A 21,706-nucleotide genomic window follows, 5' to 3' on the forward strand; every position below is an offset into this window, starting at 1 on the left:
AGGGGAGAGAGAGGTGGGGGAGAGAGAAAACAGAACAACAACACTTTTAACTGCTATAAGTTTGGTAAGTTAATAACTTTGAGTTTTTATAGAACCTGTTTTCGGATTGTGAATCATTACAAGGTGTGTGTATGACCATTCTCATTCTCAGAGATTTCCTCATCTGTCTCGTTTCTAGTTTAAATCACGTTTGGTATAACGGCTATTTTTAGACTAATTGATTATATTCGATCATATACAAATGTATTAAATCATACTTGTATAGGTAGATTTGCTCCCAGACAGCCATTCAAAGTCACCATCACTATCCGAATCAACGTAGCCAATCCAAGCTCTTTGTAGGACTGTGTTGGAATATTCACTAAGTTGGTCATCTAACCAATTGTTTTCGTCTTCGCTCAAAATTTCAACTAACTTGCCATTGAATCTTTGGCATTCTTCTCTAACGGAATTCCACGTAGCTATTTCATTGGTGAATAAGTAGCATTTAGAAAATGTAGCATTGTAACGCCATCCAATAGGACATTCTAAGAATGAAATAAACTTAAAAATGACCTTATTTTTATTTTTTATTCGGATTTGGATATTGTGAACAGTACGTCTAAACTTGTTAGATAGGCCTTTTTTGTCCTACTGTGTTTTTTTCTTAATTCGGCTCCAATAATACTAAGACAGAGATACCTTCACAAAAGTAAAGGATGAAGTATTTATTTTAGTAATATGGAGTTTTATATCTCCCTGGTAGTTTTCTCCTTAGTTTTAATTCTGTAGATGCCATATTTGGATTTTGTGTATTAATTTGTCATAATGATTTTTAAATATATCTCAGCCCGCCATGTTGGTGCTGAGAAACTCAATACCCTTACTATCAATTCTGTATTTAATTTTTCTTGTATATCCCCTTATATAATTTTAGTCAAAATTTGAAACTCACCTTCACAAATGACGTAATGTGTAGAAATCAAAATTGACAGTAATATACCTCCTTTTGTTCCCATTTTTACACCGGTAAATAACCTGTAAACACACCATGAAGTTCTGGGTTAAAAATGACAATCCTAATTTTAAGCAGTAATTTATGTTGCAGCGTAAACTTGGTGGAAATAAAAATAAAATATACAGAAAACCTTTAGACTTGATACTTCTTTTGCTGAAGGTCTATGCTACAATATATAAACTGTTCATTCTGAACTAAAGGCGTGTAATAAAAACATAAACGATAAATATTAGTAAACGCATACAGCGTTGATTGGCGTACGAAAATCTAATATTTTTGCTAAAAACGAACGCATTCATTCTTCAATTTTCTCGTCACAGCATTATATAACTTTATCATTTTTTAATCTAACAACACTTACAATTAAGTAGGCTAGATAAAAATTCATAACAAATTAACACTTTCAATAAGTAGACTAACAGAGAACTACCTGTATAGTGTTTAGTGAAAAAACTTAATTAATGTTGCTATAAATAGAAACTCCAAATACCAATCACACATTATACTCCTTTAGAACAATTTTATTTGTTTGTCAATATCAAACATAATATCATTGTTACTACAAGGTTCCATATACGTTAACGTTTATTCGTAACAATTAAGAACACTTACCAATTCATTGTTTAGTGAAATCGATTGTTATTATTAGAACAGGTACGTTTGTAAAGTAATTCAGAAATTCAGTCAAGTAGTGATGGCATTGAGTAAAGTACTGACGACATCCCGTAAAGGGTGATGACATTCAATACTGTAGTTATGACATTGAGTAAAGTAGTGACGCATCCAGTAAACTAGTGACGATATTAAGTGAGATTAAGAGAGATTACGTTCAGTAAACAGACATGACATTTAGTAAAGAGTGATTACATTTAGTAAAGAGTGATGACATTTAGTAAAGAGTGATTACATTCAGTAAGAGCGATTTCATTCAATACTGTTGTGATGACATTCAGTAAAGAGTGATGATATTCAAAAAAGTAGTAGTGATGATATTGCGCATTATGTGAAATGTTCACATACTAGGTATACAAATGGAATCTCGATTGATAATGAAACTAAAGGACAAGCTTGATCCCTCGATAGATACTTCATAATATGATCGTCAATAATAACCAGTCATTAGTCATTTCTAATTTAAGTTAGACAGAAAATCACTTTAACTTGGTTTAATACGTATAATAAGTATATTATTATTCTTTACTGCATATAACACATTCTTACACTATTGCCATCGAAATCAAACTTGCACTATTGTATATGCATGTGTAAATTATCAAAAATATTTTGCTACTTTTGAATTTGTACTTGACTTAATCATGATAAACAATGACTACTGTACATGATTTGCTTGTAGCTCAATCAATTTAATGCATCCTTTTCATCATTTCTTTTAATGTAATATCATCTGTTAAGCCTGTTTTCATGTCGACGCTATCATCGTTAATCGTTAAAAGTTCAACGACGATCGGTTGAAAACGATCAAGTTGAAATGATGACAATTAGCGAGTACCGTTTCCTGTAAATCGTTAACATTTCAATGTTTACGTAGGAGATCGCCGATTATTGTTAACGATAGCGTCGAATAACGTCGACAAGAAAACAGGCTTTAGTAAAAGAAAGCGTCCGTTACATAGGACGTTGTGAGAAATGTCCTACCTCATCGACAGGTGGTGAACATCGTGTTGGTGGTAATGTTAAACAGCTACAAAAAGTTACAAAAACAGAAAACTGTTCTCTACAGTCATTTGATTGTAATGCCCAGCTGAGCAAATTGCATTATAGTTAAACTCAAAGTTTGTTCAAGTTTTATAGTAACTTTTGCTTGTATTGGTTAGGTTTTACAGCATTCAATACAAAATAAATGTTGCATTGACCCACTTTTTTTTAATTATGTTTCGCTAACAAAGTGTCTCTTACAAACTAGAGTGAATTCAATATGTTTATTTTTTAAATTGTGATTCGCGGGGGAATCAGAGCTATGCAGTAATTTACTAACAAATATGTGTATGTTAACATTTTGTATTTATTTGAGGAAAAAATACCAACTGTATGAACGCTCAGTCACGTTTTTCTTCAATCTGTTGAGACATAAACAGGAATAATATTGGTTTATGAAAGATTAATTAAGTTAATATATTAGTATGTTTACATTATACTTGTGTACATCATTGCCATTTGTTTTAGGCCCTATCACGTGTTTATCAGTACTGTATTAGTTTTTGTAAACATTTTGAGAATGGTGTCAATCTTATGAATTCTTCCCATTTAACTTAAAAACATTAATTATTTTGTAAACTAATAGTTATTAACATATACATGCCTTATTCCTATGTTAAACAATTAAGGCTATATATTCAGTGTTAATTAAATATACTAGATGGTACGCTCGCTTCGCTTGCGTACCATCTAGGTCGTGCCCACAGATGGTTCTCGAATACACAGTAATTTCAGCGTAACAAAACTGTCGATTTCAAATGTACGTACCGCAGGACTATATTACATTGTCGTTTACAGAAACGAATAAATACTAACACGATGATTTATGTAGTCAACTAAAATTAGCACCCTGGGAATTACCTCCGAAGGAGAAACTTACCACAAAATGAGTCCAAATTTTTGAATTTGTGCTTTGTATGTAATAGGATTGAGGGATGGGAAAGCGGATAGGTACAAAGAGGAACAATTTTTAAATATATTCTTTATCCACTCAGTAACGAAATATTTTTTTCATGTTTTATAGGCCTATAAATAATATACCTCTAAATACAGTAAAACATTTGCGATTTAATACTTTGTTAAAACTGTCATTGTCATAATCGATTGAAATATCAAAGTACATGTCACGATACACCACTACGACGTTTATATTATTGGTAATTATTAATTAATACAAACGTTGAGAAGGAACTGTCAGTATAAAGTTTATTTGTATATCCAGCAGTAGAGCCTATCCGCAATCTCAGTAATAAAGTTTATTTTTATATATTTTTATATTACATCTAAAAGTACGAACATTCACAGTAAGAAATGCTCGATTCAAATGAGGACCAAAAACAGTTAATAGGTATTTACAGTATTGTCAAAGTATTGCAAGTTTATTCTCAAAGGACCCGTATATTTACCTACCGTATGTGTTAAACCAAGGGCTCATAAATGTACCTACTTCTGTTAAACCAAACTCTGGCAGACTGAGAGATTGGGATGTTCCATTCATCTCAAATCAATACATTTGTATAATCGTATATTAAATCTATCAAAATAGTATTTTTTAAAGAAAATCGGCCTGTCTTCAACATTATGATGCTGTACTCTAGCTGTTCAACCGGTTTTCAGCTATTAAAAACAATTATCGTAGGAGGAGATAGGAAAATGCGAAGCCTCCTCGCATTTTTGTGGCGGGTATTTTTCAAGATGGACATCCATTAGACAGTGTATACCACGATCGGAAAACACCCCTATTTGGGGCAAATCGTTGAAGAACCTAAATTCGTTTTAATCGTCAATAACTAATTATCTAACATAATTTAATTAGTAAACAGGGTTACATCAGGTGGTTAAAATCAGTACCGAAAGTACGAACCAACTTTATATACCATCGAGTAAAAATTCTAGAAGTAAGGCGCGATTTACCAAATGTTGCCCTTACGTAAATTTATATATAGATTTTAAAAAAAATGGAGAAGGACAAATACATATAGAAGACTCGATTTGTGGTGCATATCAAGTTCCCTCAATAAAAATGGCGATGTTTTGTCTACAGACATTAGACCTTCGATATGCTCAGATCATCAGGACATATCACTAAAAATATCCAATGATCAACATCAAGAAAAAAGAGGTCCAGGAGTATGGAAAATCAACAATAGTGTTCTAAATGATAAAGAATACGTCCGAAAAATAAAAGAAATAATTGAAAATACAAAAAAAAAAAAAAATGAAAACAATCTGAGACCGGACGTGCTCTGGGAATTATTTAAAGTTAAAATAAAAGAATGTTCTGTAAAATGTTGTAAAAAAAAAGAAAATGGAAAGAAATTTGGATAAAGTAAGCTTAATAAAAGAAGTCAACGAGCTTACACATACGCTTAATCAAGTATACGATGAAAGCTTAAAAAAACAATTAATATTACAAAAAAGAATGACTTAGAGAGCATATATTTAGTTGAAGCAAAAGGTGCAATTGTCAGATCCAGGATTGATTGGTTTGAAAAAAAGGAGAAAAAAATAATAAATTCTTTTTAGGGTTAGAAAAGAGTAATGCAAAACGAAAACACATTAAATCTGTTTTAAAAAGTAACGGAAAGTATACGTCTAACAATGATGACATTCTGAAAGAAGTCCTATTTTATAAAAAAAAAAAAGAAATACCCCTTAACGATATGAACAAATATCTAAAGCACACACAATTTAAAACTTTGTTAGAAGAAGATGTAATAAAATGTGAAAGTCGATGAATGCACATAAACGATTTTTAAAATGAAAATGAATAAGAGTCCTGGTATTGATGGATTAAGTGTAGAATTTTATCGTACATTTTAGGAGAATGAAAAATATTTATTGTGTGATTCATTAAATTATAGCTTTGTTAAAGGCATGTTATTAACGACACAAAGAAGAGGTATTATTAATCTTTTCTACAAAAATGGACAGAGGGAAAACCTAAACAATTGGATGCCAATAACACTACTTAATGTGGATTATAAAATATTGGCTCACATTCTAGCTAATAGGTTACACAGTGTTAGAGGTTCCATTATAATGAAGATCAAAAAGGTTATATTAAGAAAAGGTTTGGAGGAGAAAATGTAAGACTGGTAAATGACATACAGTACTAGACTAAACAAAAGCAAAAAGTATGATGACAGGTGCTATTGTTTTTCTTGATTATGCGAAAGCTTTCGACTCAATAGACAGAACACTACTGTTTAAGGTTTTAAAACTTTTTGGTTTTGGAAATTCATTTATCAAATGGATAAGGGTTATGTATAAAGAAACAGAATGTGTCATAGTAAACAACGGATGGTTGTCAGAAAAGTTTAAAATGGAGTATGGCATGAGGCAAGGCTGCCCATTAACTGCTTTGCTATTTATTTTGGAATCCGAAATAATGGCAGTAAATATTAGAAATAATCCTAAATGTATAGGAATTACGTTACCTAATAGCACTGATGATGATGATAATATCGTTAAAATAGCTCATATTTTTGGGGGAGAATACATCTTTAATATAGGATGTTGAATTTATTGTGTGGTGAACAACAATTTAATACTTTTAATTTACATTGTTATTGCCCCAAATAGGAGTATTTTACGATCGTGGTTTACACTGTAATAATGGATGTCCATCTGGAAAAATACCAGCAAACAATAATACGAGGATGCTTCGCATTTTCCTATCTCTTCCTACGATAACTGTTTTTAATAGCTGAACAGCTCCAGTACATCATAATGTTGAAGACAGGCTGGTTGTCTTTAAAAAATACTATTTTGATATATTTAATATACGTTTATACAAAAGGATTGCTTAGCGAAGAATGGAACATTTCAATATCTCAGTGGCTCACATTTGCAGCAATCGTAATAAAAATAAAACGATGCAAAATTAATTAATTGGAAAAGAAGTAAACACTACAGTTTGGTCTCTACAGGCTTGTTTCGTGAGTCGTGCAACTCACTCATCAGGAGACTATAATGAGAAGAATTAATTACAACGTTGCTTATAAGCACATTTACTTGTAGAATTAGCATTTACAGGTGATATGTTTTGGAATGTCAGCTGGTATGTAACAATGCTTTCTTTCTGTGCCGGCAGGCGGACACAAGTTCGTTACGTTTATTTAATGTCGATAATTCAGGGTGGCGGATGATAAATAATTTCTCTTTGAGGCAGAGGTTGCATTTTTTGTTTGCACTACTATATGCTTTAGTAGATGCCAAGATGCGCCATGAGATTGAATAGTCTGTGTCCAGATATGTTTACTGAGTTCGGTTGAGTTTCTAGAACGTGTATGACGGAATGATGAGGTGTGATTTCTGTATCGTGTTTTAAAATCATGTTCAGTGAGTCCGATATAAGTTTCCAAGGTGGATTTGTCTTTGCGTGTAACTGTGGCTTGGTATATTACAGATGATTGTAGGCAATTTCCGTTTAGCGGGCATGTGTTTTTCTGTCGGCAGTTGCATGTTTTGTTTTCTTGCGTGTTTTCCACGGATGTTGTTTCGGGCTGGTTGAGTATTCTTGTTGTGACTGTCTATTATCTGTTTCATATTGTTCATACAACTGTAGCTAATCTTGATAGTGTTTTGGTTGAAGATTTTTCTTTAGTTTGTTATCTTTTGGAAAATGTTTGTCTACTAGGGATAGGAATTTCTGTCCAATGTTTGTGCTGACGTTTTTGCTGAACGGTGGGTTGTACCACAGAATGTCGTTTCGTTGTCTGTTTTTTCGTCTTGTCTGGGTTACCGGCTCGTATTTTAGTGTGTAATGGTATCCACTGTCGTTGAGAGTTTTCTGGTATACAGGGGCGGCTTGGTTGAATAAATTCTTGTCGGATGACAAGGACGAGAGTCGTTTGTTTATTCCGGCGGGTATAATCTTTAGGATGATCGGTGGGTGGTTACTTTGTTGATGGATATACTGTAACGTGGCGTTTGGTTTGGTGTAGGGCTGGTATGTGTTCTTCGCTAGATTGAGTGTGACGTCTAAGAAGTTAATGACTTGTTTGTTTGCTTCTATGGTAATGCGTAGGCCGTTATCTTTGAATATTTGGAAAATGTCTTTTTTAATATTTTCTGTGCTTTTAGGTGTGTTGTCTGTGACGGCAAGGCCGTCATCTCTGTAAAGTCCTATGCTGATTCCTAGTTTCTGTTGTAATTGGTGTAACAGGAAGCTTCCAACAAGTTCACACGTTTCTGCGCCATCATAACTACCCATAGTCACATCGAATGCTGTGGGGCCTTTCTTTTGCCATGGTTGCTGTTTGTGTGATAATATTGATTTTTTGGTATGTATGATGATGTCTCTTTCATCGTTGGTAATATCATCGTATCTATTAGCGAAGTCTAGTGCTTTGTTTAGCAGGTCATTGCTGATAGAGGGGTAACATTCTACAATGTCAAAGCATATAAAGTTGTGTTGTTGAGGAGACGACTGTCGACGCAGCTGCCACAGCCAGGCTTAATTTTGCTGCTGGAAAAAGAAAGAAGCAAACAGGGAGCGGAGAAAAGAGTGTACAGAAGAAAGAAAAAAATCAGGGTCTGTAAGTTAAACCTTCTATCAAGTACAATTAAGTACTATAATAAACATCAATTTGAAATCAACTATTGTTTGCTTAATATATAAATAAATAAAAAAAAAATAACTCTATACATTTACTTTCTTTAAATGTTAGAGGTTTAAGAGAAACGTATAAGAAAAGAAAAGTGTTTAGATGGTTAGAAGAACAAAAGGCTGATATTGCCTTCTTACAAGAAACACACTTTGATAAGTTTAATGTAGGTCATAATGATATGCTTTGGAAAGGTAGCATGTATCATAGTTTCGGTACCACAAGAAGTAGAGGCGTTTCAATACTACTAAGGCCTGGTTTTGATACAAAAGCTATAAAATGTAAATACATAGACGATGACGGTAGAATACTAATACTTACCTTAAAATTTAATGATAAAATGTTTAACCTAATTAATATTTATGCTCCAAATAACTGTAAAGAAAGAGCATTATTCTTCAAAAAACTTGATAAAAAAATTGATAAAATATGTAACAAAAAAAAACGAATATCTCCTTCTTGGAGGTGACATGAACTGCGTTTTAGAAAGAAAATTAGATCAAAGAAACAGTGTCCATAGGTATGATAATTCTCCAATGACGTTAAAACAGTGTATGAATAAACACAAATTAATAGACATATGGAGGCAAGTTCATAACATTAAAACTCAGTTTACGTGGAGACGTAAAAACACATACAGAAGACTAGACTTTTGGTGTGTATCAAAAGCCCTTTATAGAAATGGGGACGTACTGTCTACTGATATAAGACCTTCAATTTTCTCTGATCACCAAGCAATCTCTATTAAATTATTAGATGATCAACCAAAGAGAGGGACAGGTATGTGGAAAATAAACAATAGTGTTCTCCACGATAAAGTTTACGCTTTAAATATAAACATAATAATAGAAAATACAAAAAAATTATCAAAATCTTAGCCCGGACTTGCTATGGGAGTACCTTAAAGTGAAAATAAAGGAATTTACAATGAAATACTGTGCAAGGAAAAAAAAGAAACACAAACAAACAAAAATGTTAACAAAAGAAGGTAATGACCTCACTAACTGTTTAGACATTTGCTATAGCGAGAATGTAGACAAACAATTAAAACAAAAAATAAACGACCTAGACAACATTTACTTAATTGAAGCTCAAGGCGCAAAAATTAGATCTAGAGTACAATGGTTTGAACAAGGAGAAAAAAATAGTAAATTCTTTTTAGGGCTAGAAAAAAACAATGCAAAACGTAAGCATATAACATCTATTATTAAAAATAATGGTAAACGTATAACAGATAGTGAAGAAATCATAATAGAACAAAAAAATTACTATAAAAGCCTGTATGCAAACACAAATTGTCCCGAACACAATGCAGATGAATACTTGAAAAAAGTAAAAGTAAATAAACTTTCTGATGAAAACAGTCTTATGTGTGAAGGACTTCTGACAATTGAAGAACTCACAGCAGCTATTTTCAGCATGCGCCTCAATAAAAGCCCAGGCGCTGATGGCTTAACTGTTGAATTCTAACGCCGTTTTTGGGAAGACATTAAATATTGCCTATGCGACGCATTAAATTACTGTTATAACAACAATGTATTAACTAGCACCCAAAGAACGGGATTAATACATTTAATATTCAAAAACGGACAACGAGAAAAACTTTAAAACTGAAGACCAATCACATTACTAAATGTGGATTATAAAATTATGACACACGTTCTCTCATGTAGAATGCAAAAAGTGATATTCACCATAGTCAATGATGACCAAAAAGGTTATATCAATAAAAGATTTGGAGGTGAAAATGTAAGGCTTGTAGAAGATATTCTATCCTACACAAAAAATAATAATAAAGCTGGTGCTATAATCTTTCTAGACTTTGCCAAAAGCTTTGACTGGCTTGATAGAAATGTTATGTTCAAAACCCTAAAAAAATTTTGCTTTAGGAAATCATTTATTAAGTTGATAAATTTAATATACACTAATACAAAATGTATGGTGACAAATTTAGTTTTCAAACAAAGTTTTAGTATGGAACGTGGTGTAAGACAAGGATGCCCATTATCCGCTTTACTTTTTATACTTGCGGTAGAAATAATGGCTATAAGCATTAGGAATAATCCAAAATATAAAGGGATTGTTCTACCACGAACAGAAAACGTTCATGAGAACACTGTAAAAATTGTTCAATTAGCAGATGACCAGTCATTTTTACAAGAGAAGAAACGAGTTTAAAATATTTCTTTCATGAAATTGAACGATTTTGTAAAATATCCAGCCTAAAATTAAATAAAAATACAACCAAAGGGATGTGGATAGGTTCAAAGAAGGACTGTAATGATACCCCTTTTAATATCACATGGACACAAGAACCAATCAAATTGTTGGGAATATACGTAGGCTATGATAAAGATATATGTAATAAAAACAAGGCCAACAGCCATTAAGTCGCGTGCTACAATGCATAGTGATACCGGACAGACAGACCGACAGACAGACAGACAGACAGACCGACAGACCGACAGACAGACAGACCGACCGACCGACATAGTGAACTATACTGACCGAAATTACTGAACATGTTTAAAAATGTTGAAATGTTTAAAGACATTTAAATTTTTTTAATTTACACGTGCGTAGCCTGTCACTTTCGACGTGCTCGTATAACGTAATTTCGAGTTGAAAAGTAAGTCAAGAAAACAGAAATCAGGCAAAAAGAGTGCGCAATAACATTTAATTTTAAGCGCGCGTACGCATGCGTTACATGCGCTACGCACGTAATTGTATTGCCATATGATGATTTATGCCCTGAAATTTATGAGTACCAAATTTTATTTAATTGTGATTCATGGCTGTGAAGATATGATTACAAACGTGATTTCGTTAAACCGTGCGTAGACCGCGTAATTTTTTATTGCGCACCGTGAAAACATAACCACATTGATTCCTGGCCATAAGGAATATACTGTGAAAAATTGACCTAGCTAGATTAAACTGATATCAAGATAAGGTCAGAAAGCGATAAAACGCATAGTGATACCGGACCGACAGACAGACAGACAGACCGACAGACAGACCGACCAACCAACCGACCGACATAGTGAACTATAGAGTCGCTTCCACGCGACTAAAAACTGGGACGAAAAAGTTTTTGAATTACAAAACGTTCTTCAGTTATGGAAAAAAAGAAATCTAACTTTCTTTGGAAGAATAACAATCATCAAAACCCTTGCAATCTCTAAATTGATTTATAACGCAAGCATAATTAACGTACCCTTACATATAATTCCACTTATTGAAAAAATACTTTATAATTTTCTGTGGAATGGTCAACGTGAAAAAATTAAAAGACTTGTTCTTATTAAAAAAAAGCATGCGAAGGTGGCTTGAATATGAAAAATTTCAACTCCGTAATAGATTCATTAAAACTAACATGGATAAAAAGATTACTCAGTCCCGATCCAGGAAAATGGAAAAATATTCCGAAATACTTTATGTATCCAATAGAATACACTATAGGTGCTACTCAGCTTAACTTTGAAGATCATATTGACTTGAATAGAATGCCTGATTTTTATGTATCAATGTTAAAATCGGCGGTTAAGTTGAATAATATTGTTAGTGTAGTTCCACAAAAAATAGATGACATTTTAAAACAACCACTTTGGGAAAATAAATATATAACTTCCGCAAGTGGAAAATCTCTTTATTTTAAAATATGGCTACATTCCAAATACAAATCGGTATGTGACATTATCGTTAATAACAGATTTCTAACTTCAGATGAAGTGATACCTACTTTAAGCAATAAACAAAAAGGACTTATCGAATATTTTGCGCTCTTGTATTCAATTCCATGTTTGTGGAAAGAAATCATCTTTAATTAACCTGCAAGTCAAAGAAACCGTATTTCATAAAAAACACAAGGCATCTTTTCATTATACCCTTTTTGTTAGCAAGGTTGCTAAAATCCCCAATATACAAGCAAAGTGGGAAGTTGAGTTAGGTAAAAATGAAATAGACTGGGACAAGACATGGTACTGTAAAGTTCACAATATGAAACATTTACCAAAAATCGCCCAATTTAATTTTAAATTATTACATCGTATCTTAGCTTTTAGAAAAAACTTAAAGAAGTGAATCTTAATGAAAGTGATTGTTGCGAAAAGTGTTGTATAGAAATAGAAAGTGAAAAACATATGTTGTACACCTGTAATAGCATTCAATCAGTTTTAAGGAAGTTCCGTAAACTGATCGTTAAATGTATTCCGACTAATGAAACATTACGGCCAAGTTTCCCCGAATGGTCAGACATAGTTTTAGGAACTCAGAACACGCTTGTTAATGAACTCATCTCTTTATTTACATTTAGTATTTGCAAATCTTGCATTATTTATAAAACAAGCAAACGGATTATCACTTGGAATTTATTTAAGATAGAACTAAAAAATTTAATTTCAAACGAATACTTATGTAATCTAAACAAAGCAGAAAGAAAATGGAACGACGTTAAAGAAAAACTCCTTGAATCAATTATCTAAAAATTTAAGAAATACACAAGAATAAACATAAACGTACGGTATACAGTATATGTTCTTGATTTAGATCAATTGTTAATTTACCATCATTATTATATTATTGTTTTCTAGGAGGCGCCCGAGTCCGGGATGACCGAGACACAACTGGTGCTAGCCAGGATTTAAACTAGAACTAATAAAATAAACCTGGCTAGCGACGAGGGCGTATCCCCATACTTCGGTTTGGGTTTAGCTTTGCAATATTTATTAGTTTGTTATTTTATCATATAAATAATAAAAGCAATATTATGTTCAAAATGTAAAACTATACAATTTTATAAAAGTATTCAAACAAAACATAATCTTATAATGCAATATACCATTTTACCGATGACTTACAGTTACCAATCTGTACATATTGTTTACGATTACTAAGATAACTAGTAAACCATTTTAATGAGACACCCCTTATGCCATAACGTAAAAGTTTTGAAAGTAAAATGTCATGATTAACAACATCGAAAGCTTTGGATAGATCAAGAAAAGTGCTTAACAAAAGTTCAAAAATAGCGTGACAAGTAGAGTGTTTTTTTACGAAAACCATATTGATGATTGTTTAGGATGTTATGTTTAGTTAAATATGTATAAAGACGAGTATGCATTAATTTTTCTATTATTTTTTGAGAAAATGGGGAGAACTGAAATCGGTCTATAATTATCTATATATAAATTATGGTTAATTCTGACATAGGCAAGCACAATGCAAAAACTTCGGTATAAATCTCCGCCTTGGATACCTGACTAAAATAAACACAATCTTCGCCACTAGACGAATTTTCGGGTTCACCATCATTCCAACCTAAAGAAACAAAATACTTATTATTATAGGTGAAAACATTCTTTTTGTTCTATTTTTTTCTAAGGAAGTGATTAACTTTAAAAAAAAAAAGCGAAATGGTCTCTTCAAAGTCTTTTTTTTATTAATCTTCATTTTTCATATTTCCAGGGGACAATACATTTTTAAGGATTAAACCGATTTATTAATACAAATACTGTACCACTACATCAAAACATAGCCATTATGATGATATCTCAGTTTGTACAGTAAGTATTATTATTTATGATCATACTTTTTGATGTTACCTTTTGGTAAAATTACCTTTTGGTAAAATGTTAACCTTTTGGGGAAAAGGAAGTGTTGGTAATATATGTCTGTATGTTCATCTATATGTAGTCGGATTTTTTTTACCAAAAAATCAAATAGAAATACCTATATATTTATCTAACGAAAATGTTTTAAATACCAACCAAGAAATATCGCACTAACTCGAAGTGTCCTAACACAAGCCGACACTATCGGCATTGAAGCAATGATAGTGAAAGCCCAATTACGATGGGTAGGTCACCTAAGACAAATGCCTGTCCACAGATCTACTAAACAAATATTCTTTTCTCAACTCATCTATATAGATGATTAACAAATAACTTAAATAAACATCAACTACTACAACAATATTGATAATAATAGAAAAAGTAGTATAGGTAGGCCTAAATATTCATTATATTTCTAAAATATCGTGGTTTTTTGTGGCGTTATTCGACTGAGACGGCTATTTCACAATTGTCGGTAAATCTATTTTTTATTTTATTTTCATTTTTTTATTTTATTCAATCGAAACCAACAGCGATAATTACCGCCAGTAACAGGTTTGATACAAACAAAGCTAGGACTGTTTAAAGCACCTTGATTATAAAATGTATAGAATCGCAAGCCTACTTGTATATCCTGCACTCCTTCCTGACACCCATTCAACTTCGCCTTCGGTTTCTTTATCATTGTAGCCAATCCAAGCTGAATCTGAATTGACACCAGACCAGAAAAAGAAGTGTTGATTGAATATCCACATGTTTTCGATTTCATTTGAAATGTTAAGCAAATCGCTATCAAATTCTTGGCATCTGTTTCTCATGGAATCCCACGTATTAGATATGTCGGTGAGCCAGTAGCATTTTGAAAATACGGCGTTGTAAGTCCATTTATTAGTTGGACACCCTGAAAATAAAATAAATGTATATATTTAACTAGGCTTGACTGCATCGAATGCAAACAAAACAGGCATATTTTGGCAATTTTAATGACATTTTTTAGTCTACGAATAAACAATACCAACCTAGATCGATATCATATTTCTAATGCCAGATTTCTGGTTCACAGTATTAGTTTAATTAACATGGAATTAGTTTCTTATCCTGTGAAAATGGAGAGTGTGCGCAAAAATCACTTGTAGACCGTAAAATACAATCCCACTGGACTCGCAATGCTGTGACGCACACGCAACGCAAGCGAGTTGACCAATGAACTGTTTGTTCCATATCACTCACTATACGTTGCGGTTACGTCCTTGCGTTACGTCTCTAGTGGAACTCAATTCAATTCAATTATTGTATTTAGTCAAACACTCTGGCTCAAACTTTGTCTTGCTTGTCACATATAAAAAACATAATAAATTACGACACCAAAAGGGTACAATAAAAATAATGTTCACCTAACAACCATTTTAGAATGATGAGAGAAAATATATACATAATCTATTTTTTTTTTTTCATCTTAGAAAAGCGAATTCTGCCACTGTTAAAAACAACATGCTTATTGTTAATTACTCTACTCACCAACAACACATCCGACGTAATATGTAACAACCAGAATCAACAGTAATGTACGTGGTCCCATTTTGCACGCAGTTTGGCCTAGAAAAAATGATTAAAGTTATGATATAACAGAAATATTCTTACACTTTGAAGAACTATTACGATGTAGACTCTATTGTTATTACTCTTACACTTTGAAGAACTATTACGATGTAGACTCTATTATTCTATACACTTTGAAGAACTATTACGATGTAGACTCTATTATTCTATACACTTTGAAGAACTATTACGATGTAGACTCTATTGTTATTACTCTTACACTTTGAAGAACTATTACGATGTAGACTCTATTATTCTATACACTTTGAAGAACTATTACGATGTAGACTCTATTACTCTTACACTTTGAAGAACTATTACGATGTAGACTCTATTATTCTATACACTTTGAAGAACTATTACGATGTAGACTCTATTACTCTTACACTTTGAAGAACTATTACGATGTAGACTCTATTATTCTATACACTTTGAAGAACTATTACGATGTAGACTCTATTACTCTTACACTTTGAAGAACTATTACGATGTAGACTCTATTACTCTTACACTTTGAAGAACTATTACGATGTAGACTCTATAGGTATTACTCTTACACTTTGAAGAAATATTACGATGTATAAACCATTTTTCTCATACCTGAATGAATGGATCAAAAAATAACGGGTACGAATTTGACTGAAAGAAACATTCTCCTATCAAGCGTACTTAGCAAGTAAAGAATGTTGTATTTGTATTTACCATATTATATTCTCCGAAAGTTACCATGGTTTTTTGATTACACGTCACAAGAATAGTATAGAAAAGTATACGTTTATTAAAATAAACAATACAAAATATGAATTAATTCCTTACCTGATATTTTCATTGTAACAAATTATTTAAAGGTTAATTTCATGTTAATTATACTCCGTTCTTTTGTTCTTTTTGCCTCAATAATCTATAAATTATTGTTAATGACCAATTGTTGATTTTCAAGGTAATTTTTACCTCTCAATATATCAAATTAATTTTATACGGACGAAGTAATTTATGATATCTAAAAAATACATACATACCATTTTCTTTAGTTACTTTTAATTTATCGATCGGGGAAAGTATACAAAAATATAGGTTTAACAAAATAAACAATACAAAATATAAATCAATTCCTTACCTGATATTTTCATTGTAACAAATTATTAAAAAATGATTAATTTCATGATAATTATACTCCGTTCTTTCGTTAAAAAAGCTGCCTCAATAATCCGTAAGTTATTGTTATTGACCAATTGTTGATTTTTAAGGTAATTTTTACCTCAATATAACATAAAATTAATTGTATCTATATATAAATTTACGTAAGGGCAAAATTCGGTAAATCGCAGTTTATTTCTAGAATTTTTACTCGATGGTATATAAAGTTGGTTCGTACTTTCGGTACTGATTTTAACCATCTGATGTAACCATGTTTACTAATTAAATTGAGTTAGATAATTAGTTATTGACAATTAAAACGAATTTAGGTTCAACGATTTTCCCCAAATAGGGGTGTTTCGTGGTCGTGGTATACACTGTCTAATGGATGTCCAACTTGAAAAATACCCGCAGACAATAATGCGAGGATGCTTCGCATTTTCCTATCTCCTCCTACGATAATTGTTTTTAATAGCTGAAAACCGGTTGAACAGCTCGAGTACAGCATCATAATGTTGAAGACAGGCCGATTTTCTTTAAAAAATACTATTTTTATAGATTTAATATACGTTTATACAAATGTTTTGATCTGCGATAAATGGAACATTCCAATCTCTGTTCCACAAGTGTCTATTCCCTCAGGCGTCGTAAAGACAAGTACTGTACAGCCATAACAGAAATTCGATACACTTTTTTCCAATCTGTGGAATCTTTTTTTTTAACGCATAATGAGCTAGCCTTTCCAGTCGCCGTCTATTATGTACAATCAAATTTATTATTGCAGCTAAACCACCAACAACACCACCACCCTCCCCTCACTGGCATGAGTAGCGTTGTAAAGCCAGTAGAGGGCAGGCCTACAGTACGAATGATCAGTACATGCCCTAAACGCAGAACAACTTTGGTGGTTAGGAAACAACTTAATTTTCAATACAAGTTGGGTAGTGGGTAGCATAATTGGCTCTATGAAACAATTAACCATTAGGCCTACTAATTAAGTTGAGTTAGATAATTATTTATTGACGATTAAAGCGAATTTACGATTTGCCTCGAATAGAGGTGTTTAATATATTACTGACAGTTCCTTCTGAACGTTTGTAATCATGTAACTTCAAAAAAATATAAACGTCATATTAGTGATGTATCGTTACATGTACTGTACTATTTCAATCGACTATGACGGTGACAGTTTCAACAAAGTATTAAAGCGCAATGTTTTACTGTGTTTACTGGTATATTATTTGTAAAACATGAAAACAATTCATATTTCGTTACTAAATCGATAAAGAATATATTTAAAAATTGTTCGTCTTTGCATCCATCCTCTTCCCCATCCCTCAACCCAAATGTTACATACAAAACACAAATTCAGTTTGTTTCTTATTTTGTGACAAGTTTCTTTTTCGGAAGTAATTCCCGGGGTGCTGATTTTAGTTGAGTACATAAATCACTGTGTCTATTTATTCGTTCCTGTAAACAACATGTATTATTGTCCTGCATGTGCATTTGAAGTCGCCAGTTTTTTAAACGCTGAAATTACTATGTATTCGAGAACCATCTGTGGGCACGACCTAGATGGTACGCGAGCGAAGCGAGCGTACCATCTAGTACGAAGTAATTTATGATATCGAAAAATACATACATAGGCTACATATGCATTTGCCTTAGTTACTTTTAATTAATCAATCGGGGAAAATATAAAAAAAAAGTTTATAGGTTTAACAAAATAAACAACAAAATATAAGAATGAATTTCTTATCTGATGTTTTCATTATAACAAATTATTTAAAAAATGATTAAGTTCATGTTAATTATACTCCGTTCTTTTGTTGAATAAGCTGCCTCAATAATCTGTAAATAATTGTTAATGACCAATTGTTGATTTTCAAGGTAATTTTAACTCAATATATAAAATTAATTGTATACCAAGTAATTTAAGATATCGAACAAAACACATACATACAGTTATATATGCTTTAGTTATTTTTAATTAACAATCAGGGTGGGGGTGGAAGGAGGGGCGAGGGGTTGTGTTGTTGGGTGGGGTTAATAGAACTGCGCAAAAACTTATTTGGCCAATTTATTTTGATTTTAAATACCGGGGTTAAGGTGTTTAGAAGACCATATATGAAGAGATACAATAACCTGAATATCACCATTCCCTGGTTTTGATTAATTAAATAATCAAAAACAGCCAATACGCCAGCATGGCATAAGACCTCATGTTTAAGTACAAATGATAATATAACATTAATATATTAATTGATTCACCATCTAACATGCGATTCTTACATAGAAAAGAAAGTGTTATGCATTTGTTTCTTCCTTAGAACCTTTGTAAAAAGTATTTTTTCATTTTTTGAGGAAGACTGAAGACTGTTCGGCATCCACCGATAAATGTTAATTTATACATTCATAAACAATATTAATATTAATTATAGCATGGAGCTATCAATGTATATTTCCTCCATGATTAGATTAATAAGGACGCAAAGCAAGAACGTAAGCACAACGATTTGACCAATCACAAGCGCCAGTTACAATCCGTTATGCGTGATTAATTCTAGACTGACGTAAAGCACATACTAGCATAAATAGGGAGGAAAATGTGTACCATTCGTTCACTGCGAGTACGGGAATACAGTATGTGTATTAATATTGTAACAAACCAGATATGTATTTAATAAAATACGAATGATGAATAGCTGATTATTGTTTTTTTGTACTTGTCAAGATCATTGACCGAAATCATAGTACTGTATTTGTCACTTTTCATTGGTCAACCCGCTATGCCATTGCGTCTCCGAGTGGTAGCCTTAATGATGATGCTGAATGTTGTACTAAGTTTAATAATGGAGGAAATCCTCCATGGTTTAATAAATACATACATCATTAATATAAATTTGTCATTTGCCATAAATTCAGTAGTAATTAAATAAATAAAATAAGTTTAAATTCAAACCTACAGTATAGTCTGTAAATACAGTAATTTAATAGTCATAATATAGCAATTACAGTCTGGGACAATAAAATAGAAATATATATTATATATAAAATGTACAAAACTCATCGAGGAAGCAGTAGCTATTATAAGATAATCCGATAAACGATAAACACATTGAGAAGACATATACAATATTTTGATTTTGCCAACAGAAAAAGTTTAGCACTACTTATATTAAACGTCCCCAGTATTAAAGGAAAATTGAGCAACACAGCATCACCTAGTGTCTTAGACCAAAATCTCACCCTTAATCCATTACGTGTACAAGCCCCTTAGCAAGGACCCTGCTTTGTTTGTGTAAACAATTCACAACAGGATACCTCATTACAATTTTGACAGGTTATTTGACCTTGGTTCAAAAATCTAAGGGACACGTCATGCAACCTTACACACTACAGGGACCACATATGACATTATGATTTCTACCAAACCCCTGTTATGTGTTTGGTAAGAAAAAAAAAGGGGTAAACATTACAATTATAACACGGTATTGTTAAAATGTGATGAACCTATGCTTTTAAAACAGAGTCTTGTTTAGGCTTAAGTATCGTTTGTCGACTAAAACCATCCTGTTACTGAGGAGAACTCAGCTTTTAACTTAAAACACCATGTTTTGAAAGTTGTTGAATTCAGTGTCACTAATGAATGCATGTCTGAAAAGGTTTAGAGAGTTTAGTCATCGTCTGGAAATTGAAAATGTGTATCATTGGTCCATAAATGGTGGGAACGTTTACAATTTCTTTCAACAAAAGGAGATTAATTATGATTTTGTTGTTGTTAATTAAGCAATAAAGATTGAAAAATATGCTATTGTCCTTTTGGATGGGAAGTAAAAGCCGAAATAACATAATACATTATCAAACAAATTATTATGAACTCGTCCTTTAGATTATCCTGGTGTGCTAAATGCATGACCACATCCCATAATCCTGCATGTTGCTCTTGTTGTGGCTTACATCTGATGAGATGTTATAAAATAAAGTGCCATCGTGAATTTATATTTTGGATGGTAAGTAAGCAGAAATAACTCTTCAGATTATCCTGTGCCACCACAGAAGAGCTAAATTCTCTCCCTGTACATTTCTACAATCATAAATCTAATGATTTTTTTGCTGACAGATGCCAAACTTTAAATTTACTTAATGTTGAGCTCTGAGCATCATCACCGTGAAAACCCTTTCCTAACAAACGATTTTTGGCTTGTTGAAAAATGGCGATGAATGTGTCACGCATCCTTGAATCAACTTCGTAACAATAATTTGGATTGGATTCGGCAGTGTTTGAGCTTTCTGATTGGCTGTCACTCTCGGGAATGAAACCTGATGTTGCGTCAACAAAATCAGCTACTCGACTAGCAGTGGTGTCTTTCTGTTACATTAAAAAAAAAAAATCATTATCACTATTATTTAACTCAGGAACAACACCTCTCTTTTATAGGTACCGTCCACTGCCATCAAAACCCACACACCACTACTACAATCAATTATTCCCACTGTAAACCATAACCAACACAACAATCATTAACAAAACAGCAATAATTACCAAAACGATAAATGTTACAACTACAAACCATCATACCACTACAAAATATCACTCCATAAAAAAAATATATAACCAACACACAACACATAACCGATCATCAAAACCACCACTGCAAATCATCACCAAAACTGCAAACCATCATTACCACCATTGAAAACCATCACCACCACCACTGCAAACCATCATTATCACCACTGCAAACCATCACCACCACCACTGCAAACCATCATTACCACCACTGCAAACCATCATTACCACCACTGCAAACCATCACCAGCACCACTGCAAACCATCATTATCACCACTGCAAACCATCACCACCACTACTGCAAACCATCATTACCACCACTGCAAACCATCACCACCACCACTGCAAACTATCATTATCAGCACTGCAAAACATCACCACCACTGCAAACCAGAACCACCACTACAAACCATCACCACCACTATACAAACCATCACCACAACTACAAAACATCACCAC

At 32.5% G+C, this 21,706-nt stretch overlaps 2 protein-coding genes across 2 annotated transcripts in view; both read right to left on the bottom strand.

Moving 5' to 3' along the window:
* Window positions 1-246: 246 nt before the first annotated feature.
* On the bottom strand, window positions 247-998 carry LOC140044341 (NKG2-D type II integral membrane protein-like). The gene is made up of 2 exons (XM_072088823.1): window positions 935-998; window positions 247-527 (listed from the first exon to the last, which is right to left on the bottom strand). Exons 1-2 carry the CDS (start codon window positions 996-998, stop codon window positions 247-249), a joined length of 345 nt encoding a protein of 114 aa, XP_071944924.1.
* A 17,365-nt stretch (window positions 999-18,363) lies between these two features.
* The window catches only part of LOC140044352 (intermembrane lipid transfer protein VPS13B-like), a 50,600-nt gene continuing 47,257 nt past the window's right edge, over window positions 18,364-21,706 (bottom strand). Inside the window, exon 50 of the mRNA XM_072088833.1 lies at window positions 18,364-21,045. Coding sequence (XP_071944934.1) covers window positions 20,767-21,045 — 279 coding nt within the window. The 3' untranslated portion in view covers window positions 18,364-20,766. The remainder of the gene's footprint in view (window positions 21,046-21,706) is intronic.

This window comes from Antedon mediterranea, chromosome 1 (genome assembly GCF_964355755.1).
Source record: "Antedon mediterranea chromosome 1, ecAntMedi1.1, whole genome shotgun sequence".
NCBI lineage: Eukaryota > Metazoa > Echinodermata > Crinoidea > Comatulida > Antedonidae > Antedon > Antedon mediterranea.